Source organism: Siphateles boraxobius, unplaced genomic scaffold, assembly GCF_051911475.1.
Source record: "Siphateles boraxobius isolate OS27281-9 unplaced genomic scaffold, OSU_SipBor_1 41, whole genome shotgun sequence".
Taxonomy (NCBI): Eukaryota; Metazoa; Chordata; class Actinopteri; order Cypriniformes; family Leuciscidae; genus Siphateles; species Siphateles boraxobius.
This window is the reverse complement of record NW_027509042.1, coordinates 35,252,315-35,270,751: the sequence shown is the minus strand read 5'-3', so window position 1 is coordinate 35,270,751 and position 18,437 is coordinate 35,252,315. Positions and strand designations below refer to the sequence as shown.

At 36.1% G+C, this 18,437-nt stretch overlaps 1 protein-coding gene across 1 annotated transcript; it reads right to left on the bottom strand.

Moving 5' to 3' along the window:
* Positions 1–865: 865 nt before the first annotated feature.
* On the bottom strand, positions 866–10,745 carry fhl2b (four and a half LIM domains 2b). Its single transcript, XM_077199245.1, has 7 exons — positions 10,648–10,745; positions 8,262–8,350; positions 5,986–6,159; positions 3,361–3,535; positions 2,496–2,665; positions 2,226–2,412; positions 866–1,393 (listed from the first exon to the last, which is right to left on the bottom strand). Exons 3-7 carry the CDS (start codon positions 6,139–6,141, stop codon positions 1,242–1,244), a joined length of 840 nt encoding a protein of 279 aa, XP_077055360.1. The 5' UTR covers positions 6,142–6,159; positions 8,262–8,350; positions 10,648–10,745; the 3' UTR covers positions 866–1,241.
* Positions 10,746–18,437: the final 7,692 nt, after the last annotated feature.

Sequence of the window (18,437 nt, the reverse complement as noted above, 5' to 3'; positions counted from 1 at the left end):
TTTTTTTTTTTAACTTTATTGTGTCTGCTTGTGGTTTTTTAAACTTAATATACAGTAGGCTTCAAAATGTATACATTTTGGATTAACTTGTAAAGATTATCTTGATAGACAAAACGTGTAAGGGTCACAACTCTTTGTTGAACACAGATCTTATTTTTTGCGAATTTCCAAAAGTCTATGGGGAAAATGCACAGCTTTTCAATCGAGGCAACCTATGCGCCGCTAACTTCCGAGTTTTCCTACAAAGTGACGTCATAACTTCGGCACTCTTGACTGACACGTTTGTTGTCCTGGAACTCTAAAGATCACACTTTTCGAGTTGTGGCCTCCCTCTGGAAGTTCTAATGGCTTTTCAAACAAAATGATATGTAGGCCTATTGTATTTCTGCATTTTGCAGATGAAAATGTAATTTAACATTTTACCACAAGGTAGAGCCATAGGCCCGTGTCTTCTAGTCCAACATCTGACGACATCCATGATCTGACGTTACTGCAGCTATTCATTAATTAATTTATTCATTCATTCCTTCATTCGCATTATCTTTTGTTGTGTTGTGTCACACCATGCTCAATGTTGTTGTTGTTTAAACACATGTAGGCTATCTGTCCATACTGGATATGTTGATCTATGATATCTTTTCAATATAATAAATTGAATCTTACGTAAGAATAGATTTGAATAAACTTACATTGCTTTTAATAAGCTACAGAGACAGATGCATGACAAATAAGGCCTTTGGGTTCTGTTTTAGGTTTCACTGAAAGATAAGAAAGAAAGGCTGAGGCATATTTAGAGTAAACTATGCGTTGAATGTCAGTCACTTTTTTAGTGATCTCTTGTAAGCAGTACTGAGGCTTTCATTAATGCCTTTTCAAGAAGTTTATTATGATCTACAGCAAAATCTTTACAGTCTATAAATGACAAATATTGATTGATGAATCAAAAGCAAATGTTAGTCACAAAAAATGTATATAGGCAATAACACGTATGTGCTTTCTGTCTTAATATCTTTAAACAAAAACATTTAACAATTTTCACTCTGCATATGTTTCTTTTGTTTGGCAACATTTTAAACCCTAACCACAAGGACATGACACTATATTATATAATAGGACTTGGCACAAACAGGCTCCTTTAAACTTGTATTAGACAAATATATTAGCTATGATAAAAGCTTGTATTGCTATTTAACTTTGATGAAATTATAAAATGTTAGGAATTGCAGTGCTATGCTGTGTGATCAGATGTCTTTGCCACAGTCAGGACACAGGATGTCATCCCTCTCAGTCAGGAAGCCACGGCCCACCAGAGACACCAAGCACTTCTTGCAGTTGAAGCAGTCATTGTGCCACTGTCTCTCTTCAAAGGAGATGTATTTGCTTCCTCCTAAACCTGCAAAGGAGATGACAGTAACAAATAAAAAACATAAAACTCCTGATCATATAGCGATAATGTCATGGGAAATATGGATTTTATTTGCTAAAGTGGACAAGAAGATTGCTGGGAGATTCATACAGGTCCTGAGGTCAGAAAGGTCGTTCAAAACCTGTATGTTCTTTTTTCCCTTTGTGTTTAAATGTGTTTTTCTTTTTAAATATAATGGAGGCTTTTTTCAATATAATCAAAATGAATTCGAAAAGGATCTTTCAAAATCTCCAAAATGACAAAAATCTCAACACAAATATCATAAAAGTGATAGAAGTAATCTATTTTTGGTCTGTTTCTCACATAATTACCATTGTATGGCTTTAGAATACCAGTAATATAGCACATTTCTCATATGGACTTATTTTAATACTACCTTCATGGAGCTTCTCTGTCAAGTTGAGCTTTATAGCTTTAATCCTGAATCACTTTTACTAAAAAAGTGACCAGGATAATCTTTTTTTTTTTTTTTTTAGTTTTGTGTTATAAACAAAGTTTTATGGATTTAAAAACAAATTTGAGTAAACTATTCCTTAAAAGACTGATTTCTGTGTGTACATGAAAATCAGCATGAAATGAAAACTCACCGTATCTATATTCATCCATGCATTTGTTTCATTTAAAACTGTTTCAATCAAAATGTCACGATTCAATCTTCCAGTGAAATGACGGATTCCGTTTCATTGCAACTTTCAGTAGAAATATGTTAATTGAGTTTGTACTGATTTATAACCTTGCGTTCGGTTCTGATAAGCACATTCCAAACATAAGGAGATGTAAATGTGTTGAACGCTCATACCGCTAATAGGGGTGGTGCAGGCAGCACACTTCTTGGCATACAGATTGCAGAAGCAGTTGAGGCAATAGGCAAAGTCATCACGAGAGGTGAAGCGTTGGCCAGACAGCTGCAGCTTACAACCTGTACACAGGAAGCAGTCCTTATGCCATGGTTGGTCATGGTAGGTCACGCCCCCAGTGGTGATTGGCTGAGAGGAAACAAAAAAGGTATGATATCATTTAATGCTTTTCATATATTCAAAGCCACATGTTGCATTCCAGCTGTTCTTACCTTCTTGCAGTGCACACACTGCAGTGCAAATTGCTTCTCGTAGCAGGGCACGCAGTAGTTACTGTTGTCTTTAGGAATGAAGCTCTTGGTTCCAATGGGCTGCTGACAGCGCTGGCAGGAAAAGCAGGTCTCGTGCCAGCTGTTCCCCTTATGCTCCATCTTCCTGGAGCCTGAGAGACAGAGACATAATGTTCATATGCGTTCAAATCGTAAGTACAGTATGATCTTTCCAACTTGACTGGAACGCACCATCACCCTCATCATTCCAAACTCATAAGACTTTCGTTCATCTTCAAAACACATTGAAGACATTTTAAATGAGACGTGAGATATTCTGTCCTTCCATTGAAAGTCCATTCCATTGACACTTAAAAAAGTTGATTGTAAAAGAAACCCAATGGGTTTTGTTCTTGTGTGCAGTGCAAACACATTTGATCTTCCGCAAGAAACAGTGAGGTTTGTTTTGGTGCACCAAGCACAACGGTTGAGCTTCCGTTCACCATATTTGATGTGCTCAATGTATCTGTGTTGATCAATGTTTATATGTGAATAAAAGTAATCTGGTCATCATATAAAGCAATTGTGTCTTTACAGAAGACTTGTTGACTTTCAAAGGAGGAACAGAAATCCCTGAGGTTTCATTAAAAATATCACCATTTGTGTTTTGAACATGACAGAATAATTGATAACAGAATTTTCATTTTTGGGTCAACTATCTCTTTAAATAGATTCATATTTCGCACAGTTAATAATGTCAAAAGATAGTGTCAAATGCCTCATTTTGATGAATCTTGATGCATCAATCATATTTCTAAAGGACTAAGAACATGTGTGAGGAGCATTACAAGCAAACTAATTCACTTACCTGGCATGATTGTCTTCTTACACTCATAACATTTAGAGGAATACTCATTGGAATAACACTCAGTACACAGTAATTGTTCATCCTTGGTGGAGAACGGCTTGTCCACCAGAGAACGTTGGCATTTGAAGCAGTGGAAGCAGTCATCATGCCAGTGACGGTCCTTATAAGACAGATCCTGAGGACAAAAGCAAGCAAGTAAGGACGATTTGAACCTCCATGCATTAAACTTAGGGTTAAGGGAGAAGGTCCTTGGCTCAGTGGTCTTTTTCAGCCTTTGAACTGATAATTAGGGAGAGAGGGAGGGTAAAGGGTTCCTCAATGTCAGCTTCATAGAGGGTCACTCTCCAATGAGAGCCGCAGGTGCTGGTGTCTGCGACCAATCGCAGTGTGATCTGCCAATTGGTTTGCATTAGTGAGAGTCTGTCCTGGGCTGTGTGCGCACATCGCCTCAGGATGCATGTATGACACCACTGCTTTAATTATCCACCAATTTGGAGAGAGAGAGTGTTTGTGCTCGTTAAATCGCTGGCCCAAGGTGCTATGATGTCATGCTGATTGGCTGCTTCTAGAGGGGGTATAGCGGTATAGCTAACTGGGCCAAGGACACGCCACACAGATGTGGCCCCACCCCAGGCCTGTCCTCAAAACAAGTGACAACCTCCTCATCAGGACTAATGACCATGTAATGTGACACTAACGACAGAAACTCACAGGAAACTGTAGCGATAGCACCACACGTCTATATATATTTCTGTTTCTTCTTCCTTTTTTTCTTACAAGAAACATGTTTTTTAGGGCATTGCTATGCTGTGGTTAAAGTGTTTTGAGTGGCTTTTAGCACTGTGCAATGCTGTTGCTATTGTAGCCCCTATTATAGCTCAGGTCCCTTATTTAATGCAAGTGGATGGGATTTTTCACCAGTTTTATCATCTGCAATTAAAAAAGTATGTTCCATATGAATATAACGGTTTAATCATTAAGTCTTCTCAAGAGACACAGTCACTTTGTATGATGAACAGATTGATTTTTGGTTTTTATTCTCATATGAATACTTATCAATACATATACAATGTGCTTTTGTACTTTTTATAGCATGACAATTTGTGATGCATGGACGATCTGAAATCGTATGGGTTTGGACAATTCTAATCGTGAATAAATGATGAAAGAATTATATTTTTTGGGTGAACTGTCCTTTTAATATGTTCACAGAGTTCAAGGGTAAAAGTGATGCTTGTCTTAATAATTTATTTTTGGTTAATGTTAATTTCTACATATAAGCTATACTAATAAATTATTACAAACCTAATGAATTAACTAATGTTAACACATTAAATGTTGTAAGTGTTAACTATTATTATTTAAATTATTATATATAGGCCTATATTTTTTTATTATTATAATTTTTTATTATTATTATATTGAAATTACATGCATTTTATGTTCCGTATTTATATTTTAGTATGTAAAGGTTATACAATTTGTCTTTGAAATGGCAATAGAGAGTCTGTGTTTCTGTCTCCAAGGTAAATGAGTGCTGGTAATTCCACAAAAGCTCATCTGGTCTCTTTGTTTGGTTTTGGACTCACTCCCCAGCACTGATGTCCTGCTGGGATCAGTCCAGAGTGCATGAGCTGGCATTCATACTATTCCCCACTGCTCTCCTGGTGATCTCTCAGCTTTCAGAGGGTCACACAAAGCTCCAAATCATTGTGTACAGTGTTACTAAATAAAAATGCTCAAATCTCGTTCTGGATACTGAGCCACCATACTAAATACTGATATGGTGCAAAGTCTGCTAGAACTGTCATTCTAATGGAATTAAGAAAAGTGCATATTTCTGGACAATTCCTGCTATTTAAGTTGGAGCACTCTTGAAAAAGTAGTGCACTTGATGGCCCTTAATTTTTTTTAAACTGTACTTGCAAATAATAAAATATGAATAAAATAAAAGCCATTTAAGTGTACTTTTATGATTGTTGCTTAAGTATACTTTTAAAATGTGCACTTTGTAATAATGTAAAATGGAAGTTTTTTCCTTTAAAGTACAGTCAAAATCATTAACTAACACTAAAGCACATTTAAAGTAGTTGATTGTATTTTTTTTACTGTAGTGTTTAATTTGAAATTACATTTTAAGTTAATATATGTTAAATGTACTATATTATTTGGTATAGTATAGTATTAGTAGCTACTATTCTTCACCTTTTCAATAATTACAAATATATTTAAATACACGACATACAAGTTTCAACAGAAACTGCATTAAAGTATATTTTAGTTTACCATAAATGTTTTTCAGTACTTTTGATGGTATACTTTTGACAGTATAAATTATTATGAAATTACATATAAAGATGTACTTAAGTCCTAGGTCAAAAAACACCCTAAAGTCAGCTTATTGCATTTAATATAAATTTAAACTATAGCTAATACATTTTCATTCAGTTTTAATTTAGTGTCTGCAAACATTACATTCACTTCACACTTAGATATTCTTTTAAATCACATTATTTCTGTCATAAGTAAAGTATGCTAAAGTGTACCAGGGCAGCTTCAGCTGTTTTGGATTGTGTCTTTTAGTAAAAACATTTAGTAATGTAGAAATTGTGAAGATTAACATACTCTGCTGTTGCAGCCAATGGGTTTCTTGCACTCCTCACAGGTGTTGGAGTACAGGCTTTCATAGCACTTCACACAGTATGGATTTTCATCACGCAGAACATACTTCTTCCCAAACAGAGACTCCTTGCAGTAGTGGCAGTCATAGCGCTCCGCCATCTTGGGTTTAAACAGTTCCTAAAAAATAAAATTGTTTTAAATGGTGCAGAAATGTTGAGGGGGACATTGAGAACGCCGTTCAGATAATAGTTTGGAATCATGTTAGGCATGAAACTTAACTAGTAGGCCTATAATACCAGTGCTTAACCCCTTCTTGATAAAGGCTAACTATATGACGCAAACTTTCTAAAGCAAGAGTTGAATGCATGCCAATGTATTAGTCCCAGCTGTTGTGTCTTCCTCAGAAAAGCCCTGCTAATATTCCTGCGTTATCCCTCAGAACTGTGTCCAGACTAGCATTTGTGCACTCAAAGCTTACCCGCTCTGAGCTCCACACCAATCCCGTGGCTTATTTTCTCAGAGAGTCTCATTCTAAAACAAAAGTCTCTGTAAAGCTTGTCTGAGTCACTTCAGTAGACTTGATAAAGTGCACTACGAGTTCAACTACAGTTGATGGTAGCCAAGAAAGAAAAAAATGGCTATGGAAGTCAATAGCTACCGTCAAATGTCTGGTTACCAACATTCTACAAAATATCTTCTTTTGTGTTCAACAGAAGAAAGAAACTCATACAGATTGGGAAAAACTTGAGGATGAATAAATGATGACAAAAATTTCAATATTTTTGGGTCAACTATCCCTATAATATCTGCCAACACTTCACTTACTTGATGGTCCCCCAACAGCCATTCTACTGACTATAAGTAACTTTGCAAGTATGTCATCTTATTCTACTAACCCTAAGCTTATCCCTAACAGCCTACTAATATTCAACTAATACTCTGATGGGAGTTAGTTGACATGTAGGTGCAACATTGCCCATTTCAACAGAATGTATAAAGGGGGACGTTCAAAATAAAGTGTAACTGCCTTCTGTTGGCTAAACCATAAGCTATAGCCACTTTGCCACATGAGAGTGAGGTCATGATCTCATTGTGTGTTTGTGACCTTCATTATAACTTAGACTCCTTTATGTTCTGTACGTCTCCCACAGAGAGGCAGTGGAGTCAGCTAAATCTGCACTGTGAACACTTGTCAGATCACACTGTTGTTTCTGAATGGATTCTTTGATCTGTCCTCAGCCTGGCAGGCTGGCAGCAACACTGGGCACCAGATCAAGAGAAGTCTCTGTGGTTCCAGCTGTCCCCAGTGTGTCCCTTACTATCAGTAAAGAGGCATATCTCCCTCAGTCTCAACCAGACATAGACATGCACATACAGTACTCATGGATTAAATAAGACTGACGCAAGAGCTTAGCTGGGGAATCTTTTGAGTCACGTGAATTACCTTAATGAGTCATGTGAATTATCTCAATGAAGCCCCAAACCAACCTACTCATTTACGATTAAACCACGCGTGATGCAGTGAAACGTGCAGCTAATTAAAGACAACAGGGCCTCTGTTTGTGGAACCTTTCAGCCATAACTATGAAGGACTGACAGGTGGCTGTGGAGATGCCTGACACATTTATTTATCCCCATACCAACAATGAACCAAAAAAAAAAGAGAGAGCAAAACATTTAATACCAGTACTATAGCACTATTTCAGGTATAAATCTCAAACCCAGAAAGATTTATTAAAAACCACATCCATTAGAAAATACAGACTGGCTTGTCTTGGCATGTCCACAAATGCTTTTACATTTCAGTAATCATGTCAATTTTAAAATGCAGCCTACTTTCCACTGTAAATCCTTAGTCTGAAGCACATATTCCATCTCTACTGTGTTTTAATTTAATAGATAAACCACCTTGAGCTTTTAAAATATGGTTCAGTGAAAAGTATCATACAAGACAGACAATGGAAAGAAAAGGGAGAATGCGAAACAGCTATTTATGCATTGGAAGAATTGATTGATAATGATCAGATGTTTTCTGAAAAAAGTCTGAAGTTTCGGTGAAGATTGAAAAGTTGAAGTTTATTAGATGCAAATAAAAAAGCTATAGGATAAAGTGGATGGAATTAATGGCAAAAAAACATATAGTACAATAAGAAGAGAACTGAAGAGAAGAGAAGAGAAGAGAAGAGAAGAGAAGAGAAGAGAAGAGAAGAGAAGAGAAGAGAAGAGAAGAGAAGAGAAGAGAAGAGAAGAGAAGAGAAGAGAAAAAGAGCTCAACTTGCCTGTCCTGTGGCGTGATGTGCTGTGCGTCTTTGGTTCTTGAAAGAGAGATGGAGCGACTCCTGTGCTCCTCTTTATTGGATTACTCCCCCTGTGGAAGGGCAATGGGGTGATTGAAATAAGTTGGACACTTTATCAGGAACTATAAATACATAGACACCACTAAGCCACAAAATCTACTGCATACCCCCAGTACTTGACCGTACATGCTCTTATGTAACAATTCGATAAACGTATATTTCCATTGACGTCAGAGAACCAATGAGGTTCGTTCTCGTGTGTTACGCAGCACGTTTGAGCTTCCTCAAGAACCAATGAGGTTCAGTTGAGATTCTGTTTATGTTTGCTGATCAGTGTTTAAACGTGAATACAAGCCTAAATTAAATCTGTTCATCATATAAAATGATCGAATCTCTTCAGAAAATGACGACTAAACTACTCAATTAATATGTATTAGTTTTACAATCTCTTTATGAACTTTTTGAAGCGTCAAAATGGTAGTTGCGTAGCTGTCAATGGAGAGTACTCTCAGATTTCATTAAAATCGCTTTAAGAGTGATGAGCATATTACAAAAGTGGACCTTTCAAGCTGAAAAGACCATCTTAGACTATAACGATTTTCCATTGGTATTCCAACCAACAAGCTTCTTAACCAACAAGATTTCCTTTGTCAAACTGCTCCACCCAAAATACCATACTGGATGATAAAGAAAGTCTTGCTGGTTCCCATGCACACACTAGCTTCCCATCCAAAACACAACATATACTGATGACCAGTATTGCTGGTGTTTACACTGCAAAGGCAAACGTGAACATACAGAAAATATATATGTTCTGAAAATCTTTTTTTTACCTAATATTGAACCAATTTGGTAGAATTTTACATTTTTATTAATAATTATTTCAAATTGCAATTTTACATCACATGGAAGACATTACATTTGCACACAAGTAAATTAAATAATGCTATAGACGGGCAGGTATGATGTCAGAACCCAGAAAGTCTAATTCACTGCTGGTTCCTTCGATATTTTCCCAAGGTTTTTTTTTTTTTTTTTTTTTTTTATTATGTGTAAGCCTGTGTCACGTCTCAGTTTTTGTTTGTATGTTCACTAGTCACATGTCTTCCTTTGTTCTGCTTTACCGCCACTCATTTGTTCCCATGGCAACCCTCTTTAGTTCATCTGTCTCACCTGTTACCCCGTTAGTCTTGTCATATGTCTCTTTCCCTGATCGGTTTTTATATGTATTTAAGACCTGTGTGTTGCCTTGTTGTTAGTCTGATCTCTGTCCTAAGTGTGTGTAAACCTTCTGCCTGTCTGTATTATTATATTGTTAGTAAATGTTTGCATTAGAACTTTTGACTCCTTGTCTCCTTCTGCCTGTACCACACCGTGGTAAACATAACTTGACTATACTTTGCCGTTTTGTTCTACAAAGTAAGTTACACACACCCATAGTGGAAGCGGAAACTTTGAAACAGTTATGTTCTTTTTTGAAAAAGTATGTTTTTAATAAGTAACTAAATAAGACCACTATGGGTTTAAGTGTGTGCAGTGTACGTTATAGAACAAAATCCCAAAGTATCTTTAAGTTATGTACAGGCTTTATTTTACTCGTAGCAGGAATTTATCGTAGTAGGAGTTTTACCCATAGGAAAATCTCGAAGGAACCAGTGGCGAATTAGACTTCCGGGTTCTGATGTCATACCTGCACAACTCTATTCTCTGAGTTTGGGTTAGAAGTATATTAAGTGCTACTCAAATGTTTCCAAACATGAGTGTTTTATCTTTGTTGTCGTATACATTCAAGGAACAAAGTTCTTGTGCAGTGTCATGTGAATGTGTGGCAGTGACAGTACAAGTTTATAAATTTGAAAGCACAGACCACTTTTAGCTGCCAAAAAATGTCAACCTCCTAAAGTATGTATTATCTTTATGAGAACTGTCTGGCAAAGGTGCGACATGCATTTGAAATGGCCTAGCACAAAAAATGTTTTACAATTACACAGACTGGTTGAATCACTGAGACAGAAGCCATGTGAAATTCTCAAATTAAATCTACAAGTAAAAACTCTCAAATTACCATGCCATCATTGTTCATGAAGATGTTCTACGGCTGTTGTAAGGTGATGATTAGGTAGTCTTAAAAGTATGAGAACCACTTGAGAAAGTTTTACCCATGCTTCTCTAGATCAATCCATCCAACCCACAAAGGTAATTTGTTTTAAATCTATCAATTTGGTAGATGTTTTTATCCAAAACAATTTATATAGCATTCAGTTCATGCATTCCCTCGGAACTGTTTTTATATATATATATATATATATAGAATACTACACAATGTTATATTTGAGTTTCACCTGAATACTTGCAAAGAAATAAGTACCTTTTGTAGGTTTTGGCTTTCCATCACGTCCTTAATAGGATTTCCTTGCCCCACCCTGGCTCGTCTCCATCGCTCTGTCCACAGTATGAGCAAAGGCCTATGTGTGATACTGTAAAGTTGCTTAGTGACAGAGTGGAGGAATAGAAGGGAACTCTGGGAAGCTTTCGTCACTGTGGCTGATGGTTCACATTGAGATGGTGAGATCCAACACCTGTTTGCTCCAAACTTTGCCCTCTCTCATCTGTCACTCCCATGGGTACTACGATTTACTTTTGGCTAGAGCCAAAATCTTTGCCAGTCATCAATTAACACTTGAATTCCCACGATCAGATTGCAAATGGAGGTGTTATTAATCCCTGGCTGTGACTATTATTTCTAGGGGATATAATTAGGCTATAAACTCCATTACCATTCTATATTGCTAATGATTTATTTATGCTTAATGCACACGTTCTGACACGATTATTAATGATTGTTACACAATCTAAATGTTGCATCTCCATCTAATAAAAAGCACCACTGACAGAACAAGCAGCTGACAGTTATTTTGAAGAGAAGTGCAAATACCTTTCCAAAACAATCCATATACAGAAGTGGTTTTGTAGAAGATAATTAAAGTCATACAAAGTACATTTCGATGTATTGATGCATTTTTCAATCTGAATTAAACTTGAACTCAATGTTAATACAAGCCTTTACGATACGCCGGCCAAATATAGCCTTAACGTCATAAAGCAATCAGAGAGATAGTTTCAGTGATACACTAACCGTTCAAGCATTTGTAGCTGATTGTTTCCACTGCGCACCAGAGGGAGAAACAACTTCTTGAGCTTCATGTTGATAGTTCATGCCACCAATACAACACGAGAATGTGAAGACAGAACGGATGCCACTAAAAGTGCACAGGCCAGGCTGATTAGCACATGTACACAGGGCTGGCAGTGCCACACACCTTAGCCTCTCTGCCCAGTGATAAGGCCTTGGATAAATCCAGCAATGGTCTAGATTACAGTACAAGAGGTACAGCTCAATCTCTATAAGGTCAGCAGTGATCCTCCTGGGCTATCACACTGGCTGTAAATCACCCAGCTCTGCCAGATCTGACCAGTCAAACAACAGTGTACATAGAAAAGATATGTTAATGTCAGGATGTGATGTTCTTTTATAGTGCAGTGTTATTTAGTCCAAAACACATCTCTGTACAATGTAACTCTGTATCACTGTAAAAAATACAGTGCTGTTAATTTCAAAAACAATAACACATCGTATTTTTACGGTATGATGCTGGCAACCAGAGCTGCCAGTAGTTTACCGTTTTTTTTTTACAGGATTATTTTTTACAGTGTGAATATCTTTAAGTATTGTGGTATTCCGATCTTTCAGACATGGCTTGAACGCACCAATACATTTAGAGACTTTGCCATGCACCGTACGCTCATCATAGGAACATAAAACACTAAACCCCATTCTCTGAACTCAATGGCCTAAACCAATTTTTCAAATAAACCACTTTTTCTGTAAAACATTAAACAAGTTCAGGTAGTTAAAACACTGTTTGCAAATCTCATGCACTCTTTTTGCAAAACTCTAAACACATTCTCACTCACTAAAACACATTTCGCACTGCGATGCACTTTTGTTTCAAAACACTTAGCACCGGCATGCAAAGGTTAAACAACTACAACACAGTTGTCATCGTTCACACACAGCAACTCAAAATTGTTCACACTTATTTCTAATGATGAGACCAAACGAACTGTACATGATACAAGTCAGTTCAGAGTGCCAAAATTGACTCAAAATGTTGCACTGAATGTTGAATACCAACAATGGATGGAAGAGTATGTGGAAGATGAGGAAGAGGGCGGGATGAGCAAGGTGTGGAGAATGTTGTCAAGTCTGGATCTGGCTTTAGGGTTTTTCCCTTTGCCTGCAGAGATGACATTATCTGTGATGTGGACAAAGTCCTCCGGCCGGCCCAACATGAAGACATGATGTAGAAGCAGAATAAAATCTCTCACTGACCTTGATTTTCCAGTTGTGCAACTCTTGTAACATGCTTTTCATTTAGAGTTTTTTACTGTAACCTTTTTGGCTTTTGCAGTTGGGTAACTGTATTTTCACAGTATGCAAGTTCTGAATATACAGACATTCGATAGGCCTACTATACAATATTCAGTACAATACTATACTTGCAAGGCAAACAGTATACGATTTATTAACCTTACTGTAAGTTGTCATTACTATACTTTTTTGCAGAATTGTTTACTTTGATACAAAATACTTTTTTTCTCTAACTGCATGCTTTGGATTCAATGTTCTCCATTTTTTGATAGTGTCTAACTGATGATCTAGTGTTTATAATATTGACCTGCTGTGTGTATGATCTGAAAGCATTGTTTGATTTGTTTGAAAGCATTGCAATTGTTTGATTTTGCCAGAAGAGTCAGAGGTTCTCTGAATGTGGTTTGAAAATTCGGTTTTAAGGTTTTGAGAAAATGAGTGATGGTTTCAAGAAATGTGTTTTAGCAATTCAGAAAAACTGTAATAGGCAGAGCTGTAAAATGACCTCATGCAGATAAACTAAAATGTCTTATTAGGTCTACTTGGGAAAATATGGTATTATAATGTTAAATACAGTGTCAACACACAAATTGAAGTGACCAAGTTCTCCCATAATGCATTGCAAAAAACAGTAACTTTAGTTATTATGTGAAATATAAATGTACAGGATTTTTTTTACAGTGTAGGCCTGCCCTTTGTTTAATCCTGGTTCCCAAAACAAGATGAGCTCTTCTAAAAACATTCATCTTTTATGGTATAGTAGAACAAACATTTTTGCTGCCCACATAGGGTACTTTATGGCAACACTGTGTCCTAACCAGCCGCGATGGCGACACGCGATGATTCTATTTTAGAAACGGTTTCTCTGCGAAGTCGAGGCTGAAACAACAACAGAAGTATAATCTCAGGTACTGTTCATGTGCGTTATTTAATGTTAAAAGCATCTGTGTGAGTTTGAATATCATTTTGTGTGTCTTTTATAGCCATACTGAAAGCAACAATTAACCTTTGATCTAGTTCAAAAGAAATAAAAGTGAACAAGAACGTTCAAACTGTCAACTCATTGCTAACAGAGTGTATTAACGATCGTTTCAGTAACTAAGTATGTATTTTTAATCATGTTAAAATGGTGTAATATTCATGAATTTGATTATGTACTTATCCATTTCGTTGCGAGTGCCCGTGCCGAGAGAGCCCACCAGCGCCCACGCGCTCTTCTGATTGGCTGTGATTTTTATCGCGTTCCATAGTTGCGTCGCGTCTGGTGTGAACAGACAAATTATTTGTCGCTGGAATCTAATCGTATCGCGTCTGGTTACGACACGATGTAACATAGTGTCCTTGTTACATATGTTACATACTTAGACTACTGTAGCAATAACAGTAGCCTAAATGATGCATCATTTCATGCAGCTAACCCTAACTCTATAGTAGGCTAAGACATGTTGTTAATTAATATTCATAATTAATAATTCAATATAGGATACTTATATGTACAATTAGACTGTAACAAGGAAACCTTAAAATAAAGGTATTTTTACGTTACATGCATTTACTATAGTAAAAACAGAAAATTACTAACACTAAACCAATCCCTAACATTAAACATATTTATTTTTTGAGTACACTGTAAAAAGGATTTATGTGCAATCACACTAACTATTTTGTCCTTTTTTTGACCTGCATGTAGCTATAGCCTTTTCAATGCTACACTCGTCTATGCTAAGGAATGTCACATGCATCTGATAGGAAGTTTCTTTTTAAGGCTTTTAAATGTTACTATGGAACATACAATGAAATTACATCTAAAATGCCATCTAAAACCACCTGAAAGCAATCAACTATAGCAATCAAAGATGTCCAACCACCAACCAACAGTGCAAACTGTGTCCAGTTCCATTTGAATGATTTACACAGGCATGAAAATTGTTTTATCCAATTGTGCTGCCAATTTTTGTGCAAATTCTCATTTAGTGAATTAATTTATGATTATGTTTTAAATTCATGAAACCATCATGCAATTCTGAACCATCTATTGTTGGAGCAACTCGGGTTTGCATCTTTGGCAACTGCATTATGTTTTATTTTGGAACATAACTTTGCTGCTCATGAAGCAGCACACGCAAGAGGTCTCTAACACATTAAATGGACCCCCATATGGTGTCGAGCATCAATATCTAAATCTCTTAGTGACTGTACAAATTCCACAGCTTACAACTCCCTAACAGGAGACCTTGATACATTTGACATACACAGCACAACATCATTAGAGTCATAGTTTTTCCCATTGACACTGTCTGGAGTCAATGCAAATTAAGTTAGGAAAGGTTTAGTTGCTCATGACATTCCCTTCTTCCCCCCTGAAACTGTATAGTGTCATGAGACTTTGAAAGAAACACATTTAGGCGTATGCATATTTTTCCATGCTCAGTGCTGTTCTTTGCAATAACTTAAAAATAGCAAAAATTTCGGCATAGATGATTTACCATGTAACTTTATTATAGTGATTTTGATTAGATATAGGATTTCGTAACACATTAAACTAATATCACCCCGAGAACCACTGGTTACTCATTAAAAACTAATTAAAAAGGTCAACCGAGCTCTGTGTTTTTCCATGCAAGCATCCCCACTATCTCATATTTGGATTTATGTTCCTGGCAGATGCATTCGTACAAAATAATGTGTTTAATGAATGTTACTTATTTGATGTCATTTCATTGTCATAGAGTATAAATTTACATGAAGAGTTTTAAAACAGGAACCCTGAAGGAGGATGCTTGAAGCTTTATACATTACTCTAATTCTGAAACAATAAGACTGAGAATGAATAACATAATGAGATATAAAATCTAATGTTATTAATTTGCTTTTGGCTTAAGTATAATGATAATACAAAAGCCAATTATTTAATTTTAGAACAGCGCTGTTTTTCTCTCATAGCATAAACGGGTCTTTATGAACATATAGCTGCCTATATTTTAGGAAGGGGGTCACTCACAAGGATCATGTTTTTGGGTCCTTGGCATCAACATGTTTGTAGACTCTCATAAGAAGACACTTTCCGAATTTAATAAATCAGAACTTCCATCTGAGTTGCATGTGCTTGATATTCACTGACCTGAGATCTTCTTACCCATGATGTAAGTAGGAAGCACACGTTCTGTCCTTTCATTTAAAATACCATATGGATGTTTACAACAAAGATGTTAACTTACTAATAAAATTACATTATTGAATTATTTGGGGATGGACTTCCATACTAACTTTAACAGAAACATCATTGATTAAACAACTGTGCTAACTTAAGACTGTGTCTTAATTATTAACAAGGGCACATGACTGGAAACATAGTTTAGGTAACTTCTTTACTAAAAGCTAAAAAGGTCAAAACAACATGAGCCACGTGAATTTTTTTTATTATTTTTTTAAGAAGGCTTTTTGACTGAAAGGTCAATAACGGAAAACTTTTATTTGAACTGAAACTCATTTGTTGTTGTGTTAAGGGTATAAGCCGAAGCATTAACCAATTTTGCTCAAACAAATTCAGAATTCAAATTTAAGTGACCCCAAGTGATCCTCTACATGTGCATCTGTGCCCATGACTTGTTAAATCTTTTGCTAAGTTTATTGCAAAAACATCTTGTGTTTGTTACATGTGCACATTATACACAAGTGTTTCTAATTTAAAAATCTATCCATTCAAGATACTCAAGGATTGCTTTTTGGTTAATAGCATTTAAATAAATATAGCTTCTGAAGTTCACGCATGTCTTAATTCCCAAACAAATCCCTGCTGACACCCATTATACAATTACTCCATCCGAGGGTCTTCTCACTCTTTCCATCTTAAACAACACTCTGTGTTTGTGTTCTGAGCACACAGAAGCTCTGTGACTTATTAAGCACTTGCATAACAGTCTTTCTAGGATCTATGTCTCTTCTTGTTGCCTCAGAATAGATGATCCAGTGTGTTTTGTATAAGTTATAAAATGCAGACGTAAACAAATTTGCTGTGAATAAAAAAAAATCAATCAACCAATTAATGTTTGTAGAGCATTTAAACACAACCAAGGTTTACTAAAGTGCGTACAATGAATAAAAGAACCACTTTGAATAAAAAGGGAAGAAGATAGAGAAATAAAAGGAAAATAAACAAGCAATAGGCAATCAACAATATACAAGAGAATAAAATCCTAAAATATGTATTTACAACAAAACTCTTACAGTGTATTCAAAGAAGCACAGTGATTTTGGGGATGTTTGCTTTATTTTTGGAACATGGCGACTTGTTATTATTAATGGAAGCATGAATTCTGATAATATACCAGACACATTTTAAAGAGAATGTCCTTTCATCAATACAGGAGCTGTATTTGGGTGATGCAGCAGAACGGTGATCCAAAACACAGAAGCAATTCACATCTGAATGGCTTAAAAGAAATAAAAAAATTTTTTGGAGTGGCTATAGGCCCGGAGACAAGGAACCAAGATTTTGAAAGAGCAGTTCAGATTTGTCACAATCTCTTAGGTAGTTCTGCAAAGAATAATGGACAAAAATTACTTCAGAAACAGCAAACCACATTTTAAATTACAAGTATGTTTAGTTGCTATTATTGGTTTAAGGGGACGTTTACTTGATCATAGGGCTGATATGAGCCACTGTTGATGATCTGCAGATTTTGCACTGAAAGACGGAAATAAAACAAAACAATGTTGCATTGTGTCATTACTAAGGTTAAAAGGCAACCTTGCCTTTCTTGATAAAAGTGAATAACATGCATTCGAGATTTAATATCAAATACTTTTCATGGCACTGTAGTTTTTGCCTTTGGTCTCATGAAACCCTAGTTCTTGGGAAAATGTTGTCCTCCTCTCTTCTCTCCTCAAATATCCCAAATCTATTTGACCAATTAATCCCATTTGCATTGCAAGAATGAATGCTTGTCTCTGAGCCTTAACTCCATGCGTCATGGTGACTCACTTAACTTGAAAATCGCAAATTTTAATTCAATACTAAATTCTTTCCCAAAATTACAACATTAGATTTTCACAGAATTTGGGATGATTTTTTGAAACCATGGCAGGAGTGAAAACCTGTTGCCAAGTATGTAAGTGTTTGATGCAAAAAATAAAATAAAATAAAAAATGCTGTCCTTGAGTCCTTGTGGGTAGGCTACATGTGATTCAAGTGTGAAAGAATATATTCAGATAAACACTAGCTTCAGCAGTCTAACTCTTTCTGATAGGCTATGTGCAATGCCTTTAATGATTACATTTTAAGATAATAAATAATGTTAATAATACATTAAAAGGGTGGTAAAAGACTGTGTCAGATATTACTTAAAGTTCATTAGTAACACTTCAAATCCAGATTGAATGTGCAAGTATTATTGCGCAGGATAGCCTACTCTATACACTGTAGAAATACGTGATTGTTGCCATTTCAAAATAATCTCTAACTCAGTGACTTAAATGGAAGCAAATCTTGCGCTGGGAAAGTTAGATAGGTCTGCATGCACACATGACTGGATAACATTGATTGCAGGGTAAAAGTCCCAATGCATACTGAAAACCCCAGTCGGGGTCAGCTGCATGATGTCTATGGTCCGCTGTATAATGTTACAGAAACTATTTACTGTAGCCTACTCAGACTAGTACAGCATCGAGTGGATAGAAATTTGTCTCCTCCTGGTGGCTAAATTGTGAACCGCTGTTTATTATAA